Source organism: Sinocyclocheilus grahami, unplaced genomic scaffold, assembly GCF_001515645.1.
Source record: "Sinocyclocheilus grahami isolate Dianchi unplaced genomic scaffold, SAMN03320097.WGS_v1.1 scaffold106.1, whole genome shotgun sequence".
Taxonomy (NCBI): Eukaryota; Metazoa; Chordata; class Actinopteri; order Cypriniformes; family Cyprinidae; genus Sinocyclocheilus; species Sinocyclocheilus grahami.
In genome coordinates, this window is record NW_015505285.1 from 2,118,625 (window position 1) to 2,128,189 (window position 9,565).

The 9,565-nt window shown below is 37.2% G+C and overlaps 1 protein-coding gene across 1 annotated transcript; it reads left to right on the top strand.

Annotated features, from left to right (window-relative positions):
• Positions 1–1,595: 1,595 nt before the first annotated feature.
• On the top strand, positions 1,596–7,144 carry wnt8b (wingless-type MMTV integration site family, member 8b). Its single transcript, XM_016276803.1, has 6 exons — positions 1,596–1,666; positions 2,217–2,250; positions 3,607–3,745; positions 4,421–4,546; positions 5,471–5,613; positions 6,581–7,144. The coding sequence occupies exons 1-6, from the start codon at positions 1,596–1,598 to the stop codon at positions 7,142–7,144; spliced, it is 1,077 nt and encodes a 358-aa protein (XP_016132289.1).
• Positions 7,145–9,565: the final 2,421 nt, after the last annotated feature.

Below are 9,565 nucleotides of genomic sequence, written 5' to 3' on the forward strand. Positions count from 1 at the left end.
TAATTGAATAAAATGTGTGTATATCTGAAAATGTAATCTCAGCTAACTTTCTTTTGTAGCGCTGACCACAGATTATATTCATATCATATCATATAATCATAATGTCAGTTTTTAAAGCAAAAATGAAAACGGTTTACTCCGTGCTATTTGTCCGATCATGTAAGCCTTCACCCGTGCGCGATATAGCGGTGCATGAGTTTTGTGAAACATTTTTTTGTTTAATGGTTTTAAATGTTATTGTAGGCCTATTTGATTAATGGTTTTCTATGGAGAGCTAAATTACAAAACTTAGTTAAGCAAGCAAGTAAATATTTGTTTGTTTATTTATTGACAATCTAAACCAGAATGACTAAATTCCTGATTTTTTTTATTGGTAGTTTTGTTTATATTTCAACTGTGAAAGAATAACATTTGGGGAGTAGCCTACATGGTAATAAGTATAAATAACCTAAAACCGAGATTGCGCATCGAGATTATCAGTCTAGAATTTTGGAACGTTCGATTTTTACGACAGTAGCCTATAATCTACTCACATTCAAATAGACCAAACGGGATTTAGAAATGAATTTTGAAATCTCTTTATAGTGGCAAATTCGTTTTACTTCAGTCTCATGGAAGCCTTTCAGAGCTAAATCCAAAAACATCCCTCTGGAATCTCCCAAATAACTTTACTAATCCTAATTTGCACACGAGAAGATACGCGGACTTCAGAGAAGCTGAACCTAAAGGTCATGAAGGGTCAGCTAAAGACTAAACTGAAAGAAAAGGTAAAATAACACTCTGAAAAGAATTATGAAGTCCTCGTGAAAAAATCGTATCGATTATCCTCCTTATCTGTTCATTCCTGCTGTTTAGGCTATTTGAATCTCTTAATTCAACTATCCTATAGCGAGCATGGATTTAACTTTGATGCATTGCTTTGAAACGTAATAAATTTAACGGAATCAGCAAAAATGAGACAAGTTAGCCAGACATACGCATTATTTTTGTCCTTCTACTTTTTTTCCCCCCAATAGTTTGGAATATTATTCCTATTTTCATTTAATCCAATTCATTAGCCTTTCTAAACCGCATTTAAATGTACTTCAGCGGATCCTTACTATTACTTAACTGAATCTAACAAGTTACTCAAAACGCTACAAATAACATTTGTCGTTTGATCCAGTAGATAATGTCAGTAATCCCCGAGCTTTATCAGCCACTACTGTATCAAACCCTTTCATGCTGCTCATGAAATTGAGTTTTAAGGCACAACCTTTAAGATGTCATCCTGATTTCATATGAATTCACTCCAACTGTTAGCACGCAGGGAGCTCTTCCCAGCTATTTGTCCTGGAGGAGCCCAGGGTGCCCTTTTGATCATTTCAATCTCTCTCTGGTACAATAGTTCTGATTGGCTGAACGAGTAAGAAAAGGGAAAATCTTTAATTAAGCAGATAATCTCTTGTTGGGATGAGAGGAGCTCCATTTCAGAACCCCCTTGGCTCACACATGAGATCCCCAGCCTCTGAATTCTGGATGTAGGTTATATAGAGCTCTTGCAGACCCCTCTGCTTTCCAAGGTGAAGAAAAGTCTGCCAGTCGTCTCTCTCAGAATGTTCATGCATTTGGAGGTTTATTATTACGCTTTCATCCTAATGGCTCACATGAAGTCTTGCTGCAGTTGGTGAGTTCCGCGTTTTATTTTCCTTTACGCAGGCGATGTTGATGCTAAATTTAGCATATATACGTGGATTTATATCGAGCTTTTACATTCTGTGTTTATCTCTGGATTAAAAAGTCAGGGTGAAACAGCCACTTCCACTGATCAGTTCCCGTTCCGTCATAAAGATGCTTTGAGCCTCGTTTCATTGGTTAGAGCAAAAGCTGATGAAGAGCGAAACGCTATGTTCTCATTATACATTGATAAATTCTCATTATATATATATATATCGTACAAATTTTTTTTTTTTTTTACAAATCAAAATTTGTATGCATATATACATGTAATAGCCTATGCGAAGCCTATATGCAACTCCATTGAAACCTTTCATTTTGAGACTGTAAATTTCATTTAAAAATGTACTCAAGATCAGTGACTTATTTGTAATTAGATAAAATTATTTTAAAATGTTAAAAAAATGATGTTTTATCAATGTGACGCTTTACTTGAAATTTCAAGAGGAACATATACAAGTAATGGGTCAGCTGACTTAATAGGCTGCTCTATCTTCCAGGTCAGTGAATAATTTCCTGATGACTGGCCCAAAGGTAAGCCAACATCTTTTGATCTGCTTTGCTGATCTTTATCAGGAGAGAGAAACTTCAAAAAGTCAAAATGGATGGATTTGGGTAGTTAATGTTTGACGTTGACCCTGTGATCACAATGCAAGCAAGTGGCAAATTAAAAGATTGGCCGCTTCACAGGTGCTGTATTTCTTGAACGTGTATCTTCTGTGGATTAGGTATTACTTGCTGCTTGGGGTGGACTGGACCATATAGCTTTCACACACTTCAGCTCATTCACAATGTGAAGTTGTGAGGACTTTTTACTGAGTGGCAAGGGAAGGGGCCTTTGGTGGGTGGTCATCATTAGCAACCCAGCCGTCCGTGAGAGCACTTGTGGTTCTGTCTCTTCTAAACCACTTGAGACATATTAGATTGTATAAACCACAGTTTCACAGCCACATAGACCCTTTTGTTTACTTTATGTGTGCATTTCTGGTGGAACTACAGGGGGAAAAAAATTTACCCCAGTATTTCTAATAATTAAAACTTTAATATTAATTCTACAAAATATTTCATTATAAATAATGCTAGCATTTTGCTGATTTTTATATAATTTAATAAAGGAATACACAGCAAACATTTTACACCACAGTGCAACCATAGGGAAACATTTACCCTGATATTTCTAATATTTAAAACTTTAATATTAATTCTAAAATTATTGTAATAGAGGTAATGGTGTCATTTTGGTGCTCTTTTTAGCATTATTTTAGTATCAGTGAGATACTATTATTAGTTTTTATTTGTATATTTTCAGTTTTAACTTTTGTTAAAATTTTAGTATTTTTTGCGTGTTTTTGTCATTTTTATTAGTTTTTGTTTTTTAATGTCTACGTAGTTTGTATTATTTTTATTTTCGTTTTAGTTATTTGAGTACATCAAGTTAAACTAAATGAAAATGAGAAAATTAGTTTCCTAGAACTAGCTGAATTGAAATGTTTTTTCCCCAATTTTTTCAAAATATATATTTTATGTTAATTCAAGTAACAAAATGTGTTTCTTTGATTTTGGTTAACTATAAAAGCCCATTTTAAAACATGATTTATTAAATGAATATACAGCAAACAAACATTTTATACTGTAGAACCATAGGGAAACATTTACAGTAATATTTCATATTTAAAACTTTAATACAACTTCTAAACTGCTTTTTAAAATGTTTAAACATAATTATTGAATAAATTCACATACAGGTGCATTTTTATATGAACTGTGCATGCTGAGAATGAAAAGCATCTTATTTTATCATTAGTTTTAGTCACAGTGTGTTTTGTAAGCACTTGATAGTGAGTGTGTATTTCATCCCAAATCTTTTCGGTGTGGTTTGCGTTGTTTCAGGCCTACTTGATCTACTCCAGCAGCGTGGCCGCAGGAGCTCAAAGTGGGATTGAAGAGTGCAAGTATCAGTTTGCGTGGGACCGCTGGAACTGCCCAGAGAGGGCTCTTCAGCTCTCCGCCCACAGTGGACTCAGAAGCGGTGAGAACTATGACCTCTGCTGATGCCCGTTTTATGTATATTGTGCTTTCAAGTCTTTAAAAATACACATATTTTAATAGAATAAAAGTACTAGAGCGTGTGTTATGTATACTGTGTGTTTAGTGACTCAAAGCCCATCTGTATCAATCACAGATACAGCACTTAAAACAAACACAACGATCCTGTTTAAAGCAGAGAGAAGCGTCTCCCAATGTTGATGTGCCTGAAAACACTGCATTCTTGAGTCAATTAAACCTGGTCTGTTAATAGGCAAATAGAAAAGCCACCAAGGGGATATTGTGCACCAGAGTGAGTGAGTGAAATGGACGCCCTCTCAAGTCAAAGGGTGTGGGTCAAAGGTTTGCCTCAGACTCCTTTCATTAGGCATTCCTGAAGTGCCAAAGAGGGGACCTGTCGCAGTCCAGTGCCGACCCCAGACTGACAATGTATGAGAGCAGACCAACAGCACTACTACTTTGATGCAGGGGAATAAGAGTCAAAAGCCATCATTACTGAGATGGATGCTAAAGATTTGAGTAAATCATCTAATGAGGAAGAAAATCAATGATGTTGAGTGCTTGTATTTTAGTAGCCTAGAACCTGATATTTCATAGATAAGATAAATAAAATAGCATTTACACAGCATATTCATTTCAGTGTTGTTTCAAATCACAGCAAACAGAGAGACAGCATTTTTCCATGCCATCAGCTCTGCTGGAGTCATGTATACCCTCACCAGGAATTGCAGCCTCGGTGACTTTGACAACTGTGGATGTGATGACACCAGGAACGGCCAACGAGGTGATAAACTAAATCTCAACACAGATGGAAAGTCAGTCAATATTAAAGGGATATTTTGGGTTAACTATAATTTGTGCATTTCGTAAAGTTATATTCAATTAAACATCTTTGTTCCCATGACTTTCTAAATAAAACCCTAAAATGATGAGAACATCATTCCAGCTCAAATAAAAAGAAGAATTAATTTAAATATGTTTATATTATACATTATACAGTTCAAAAGTTTGGTGTCAGTGAGATTCTCTTATGTTCACCAAGGCTGCATGTATTACAGTAAAAATACAGTAAGAATAATAATATTGTGAAATATTACTACAATTTAAAATAACTGCTTTCTAGTTTTACATTTTTAAATGTATTTTATTCCTGTGATGGCAAAGCTGAATTTAAGCAGCTATTACGCCAGTCTTCAGTGTCACATGATCCTTCAGAAATCATTCTAATATGCTGATTTGGTGCTCAAGAAACATTCCTTATTATTAATTGTGCTGCTTAATATTCTTGTGGAAATGGTGATACATTTATCTCAGTTCTGTTCTTTGATGAATGGAAATGTCAAAAGAAGAGCAGTCATTTAAAATATAAATTATTTCTAACATTCTAAATATCTTTACAGTAACTTTTGAACTTTTTTTTTTCAACTTTTGCATTCTTGCTGAATAATTTTTTTTTCTAAAAAAGAAAGCAATTTTCTCATCAAACTTTTAAATGGCAATGTATAAGTATAATAACTTATAGTATAATAACTCCAATATTTGGCTCTATTTTAAGTGCCTTCCCATAATCCTGATTTTGGCTTTTTGTAAGGAAAAGGAAAAGTGCAAATTATTTTTGTGGCAATCAATATTGTGCTGTCAATATTCAACAAAAGCAATTTCTATAAATGTATATGCCACATTTAAGTATATATATATATATATACAGGTGGTCAGGGATGGCTATGGGGAGGCTGCAGCGATAATGTTGGATTCGGAGAGGCCATCTCGAAGCAGTTTGTGGATGCACTGGAAACCGGACAGGACGCACGAGCCGCCATGAACCTGCACAACAACGAAGTAGGACGCAAGGTATATGAAGTCATTCAGGTTGTTTGGGGGCCTAAAATTGAGGCACGTCCGTCGGCCACCAACAGCTCGCGGAGTGGCTTTTGAATAATTTTTCAGCACTTCTAATGATAGCTTACCACCCAAGAGTTTCATTCATGGCCCTATAAGTAAGGTGCCACTCGCTCTCCCAATAGAGTGTGCGCTGTACCAGAAGGGCCTATTTACAGCCTGTGAATGTCCTTTATGACAAGGCCTTAACTTGAGATTCTTGGGATCAGTGGTGCAAGCTTAATTAGACGACCTAGGGGTCCGCACATTGCAAAGGTTCTGTATTCGGTTGCTTCCCAAATAAGTGTTTAGTTTTATTCTTGCAATAAGGATCTTACATTTATGTTGGTCTTTGTTGTACTTGAGAGAGCCACGGGGATCACAGCCATGTGGCTCAAGTGCTCTTTGTTGATCCTGTCTGTGCCCCGTCTGCAGGTTTTGTCAATTCATTGGCACCTGGAGCATCATTGTAACTGAAAAAATGTGAAAGAATTCTTTTTCACTTCCTCCTCAATGGACTTGCCACTGGGTCTGCCTATGACAGAAAACATGTTGACAATGGCTATGCAAATAAATACACCCCTTTCCTGTGCCGAACAATCTAGCTCGATGTGAAACCCTGATTCTGTGTCTTACACGAGCGAATGAGAAAAGAGGCATTCCTTTTTAAAAGACAGCTGTTTGTTTCAGCCAAAGTCAGGAATTATTGTACAGCCACCAAGAAAAGAGAAAGCCTAGACTTGAACCTTGAACCTCTCCCTCTTAACTCGTAGTTTCCTTCTGCTTGTTTAAGTGGATGTATAGGGTGCCTACTAAAGAGCGCATTGTATTTTTCGACTGATGAGTTCAGTCCTGATTAGAATGTTTTGAAACATGAACATTTGCCTCTAGAATGCATGAATGAGTGAGTTCTTTAACGCGAGATCCTCTCTTCAACCAGGCAGTGAAAGGAACCATGCAGAGGACGTGCAAGTGCCATGGAGTGTCTGGCAGCTGCACCACTCAGACCTGCTGGCTGCAGTTGCCCGAGTTTCGAGAGGTGGGCAACTACCTAAAGGAGAAATATCACAGAGCCGTGAAGGTGGACCTGTTGCGTGGCGCAGGCAACAGTGCAGCCAGCCGTGGCGCGATCGCCGAGACCTTCAGCTCGATCTCGCGCAAAGAGCTGGTGCACTTGGAGGATTCCCCCGACTACTGCTTGGAGAACCGCACTCTGGGCTTGCCGGGAACAGAGGGCCGCGAGTGTTTGAGGAAGGGCAAGAATCTGAGCAAATGGGAGAAGCGTAGCTGCAAGCGGCTGTGTGGAGAGTGTGGTCTGGCTGTGGAGGAACGCAGGGCTGAGACTGTGTCCAGCTGCAACTGCAAATTCCACTGGTGTTGTGCTGTAAAATGCGAGCAGTGCCGCAAAACTGTCACAAAGTACTACTGTGTGAAGAGAACCAAACGGGTCAAGAACGATAGTGCCAGCCGAAGGAAAAGCTATCGGCCGAAGAAGAAGCACTAGAGACGCCAAGAACTGTTTGTTATGGTGGTCCAGAAGTTTTTGTCTCAGAATTCATCCTGAGCTTTAAAATAATGTGTGCTCAAAAGTCCATCTGAATGCTTTAATGAACACCTAAACTCTTAAAAATAAAGTTTCTTAATTGGCATCTATGGTTTCATGAAGAACCTTTAACATCCATGGAAACTTTCCATTCCATTTTTAAAATGTTCTTCTTACCAACAAAAAAAGGGTACTTTTAAGAACTGTTCACTGAAAGGTTCTTTGGGGAACCAAAATGATTCTTCTATGGAATTGGAACCTTTATTTTTTAAGAATGTAGATCTCCAGAGCTGTTACTTTGAACGCATTGATCTGTAGTATTTCACTTAAGCATTTCACAATTATTCCCATATACATTTGTAAGATAGCACTGAACACCTCATCTAACCGATATATAGCACAATAGACTGTAAATAACCTTTTCATTCACCAACAAGGATGTACTTTGATGGATAATTTATTGGAATGATCATTTTTAAAGCCGTTTTGAATTCACTATCGGGCCATTTCTCCAGCTGCCATAAGAATCATTTCTTGCCTATTTTTTCTTGTCTGTTTCCATCTGTTTTAGAATTCTGACAATAGTTTTACCCTGATACTGTATATGAACTGTAAATAAGAGGAAGCACTTTGTATATTGTTAATTTATTGCACAGATACTATAGTGCTGTTTTTCTACGATAGTTTCTTTATGTTTCTATGTGTTTTTTTTTCAATTTCATAAATAAAGATACGTAATAGTATTATCTTTTAATGTTTTCATTCATTTAGGTTTGCTGAATGCATGTGAATTAACTGAGTTGTTTTGTAGAAAACGTCCTCTGCTAATTTCTTGTGCTTGGAAAAATAAATGTGCTTTATAATAATGACATTTTAAGTGTTAAAAAACGAAAAAGACCTTATCATAAATCCCAGTCCCACACAGTGTAAAATCAAAGGATTTACCGTAGACCGTTGGTCACTCAGACCTAATGATTTCTTTGTCTTTGGCATATATAACCCTTTTCTTTCTGTATTCTTCAGCTTAATGTCACATAACCCTGGGGCAGAGAGACAATGAGAGAGAGCATTTAATTATAGACTTCCTTCCTTCACGCCTCTCTCAATTTCTTCTTCACAAATGCCTCCTTTTCTGTTTTAGTAATCCTCAAAGCACTCCCGATGCTTTGCGCTCTGATGTTTCTTTACTGTTTAAGACTAGTTTAATTAACTTTGTAGAGACAGAGGGAAAACATGAACCAAGTTGCCCCACAAATCATCTAGCATCTAATTTTGTATGCTAATCTCCTTTTTCATGCCGCAATCTCAGGAGAAAAAAAAAATGTTGGGAAAACTTCATGTAGCCTGTGTTGGGCTTCCTGTGGATGTTTTATTCCAGGCCCACCTATTTGGTTCTTTTCAGTCCTCTAGGGCCTTCCTTTGCTCGATTTAACAATGAATGGCGAGCTAATCAGCTCCCTCAGAAATGCACTGCTGCTGAAGATGCTAATCCCCTTCTCCTCCTCCTTCAATGGGCTGTCGCCTTCAAAAGGACTTTGGGAAAAGGCTTTGCATGGATTCACACTGTTTGCTGAATAGAAGTTAGTTCAAGTATTGTACCCAAACAACTAGGGTTTATAAACAAATACTTGCCAGCTACCATCCCATCGGTGAAAGTGCCAGCCCTAGAGTAAAACACAGTGACAAAACTATGGCCCTTTAAATGCTGACAAAAAAAAAAAACTAATTAAAACTCTATTTATTGGTGATAGCTTGTTCTACTGTGCTTCTGTGGTTTCAATGAAGAACCTCATTGAAATCTTATTTACGAAATCAAGATCAAAAAAATAAAAACTCCCCTTGACACCTTGCTAATTATGTGGAGATGCAGTGAATTCCCCCTATTTTTTTCAGCATAAAATAACCTAAAAAAAATCCTACATACAATTCAAGTGCTATGTAGTAAAACAAACGACTACAGTATTTTATATGATTGGATCCTTAGAAAGCATAGAGATGAAACTGCATGCATATCATGAACTCAGTTGTCTATCTTGCCTAGCTATGATATCAAACACAAAACAAGAGGTAATAAATCTCAAAAATCCCCAAAGACATGGCTGAAAAATCAAGCCCCAGTTGATTCAACCTTAAACCCTACTGCTAAACTTCTGTTTTTTATGTGTTCACATGAAAGCAGGGTCGTGACTGAAGGTTGGCCTTGCCATGGATGATTTGCAGCGAGGCATGAGAGTGAGGTGACACACTGAACAAGATTAGACTTTGTCATGTTTGGCATGTCCCATGTCAGCTAGGTTGACATGGGAATTCACAGCAGAGAACATTCTTTTATATTGAATTGTGTATATTCTTAAGCTGTTATTAATAAAGATCTGTTACAAA

Excerpts from the sequence above, each read along its gene's own strand:
- wnt8b (XM_016276803.1), top strand. The coding sequence starts at position 1,596 with ATGTTCATGCATTTGGAGGTTTATTATTACGCTTTCATCCTAATGGCT. Across the intron at positions 1,667-2,216 it reads ATGAAGTCTTGCTGCAGTTG|GTCAGTGAATAATTTCCTGA; the intron begins GTGAGTTCCGCG and ends TCTATCTTCCAG. Across the intron at positions 3,746-4,420 it reads CCACAGTGGACTCAGAAGCG|CAAACAGAGAGACAGCATTT; the intron begins GTGAGAACTATG and ends TTCAAATCACAG.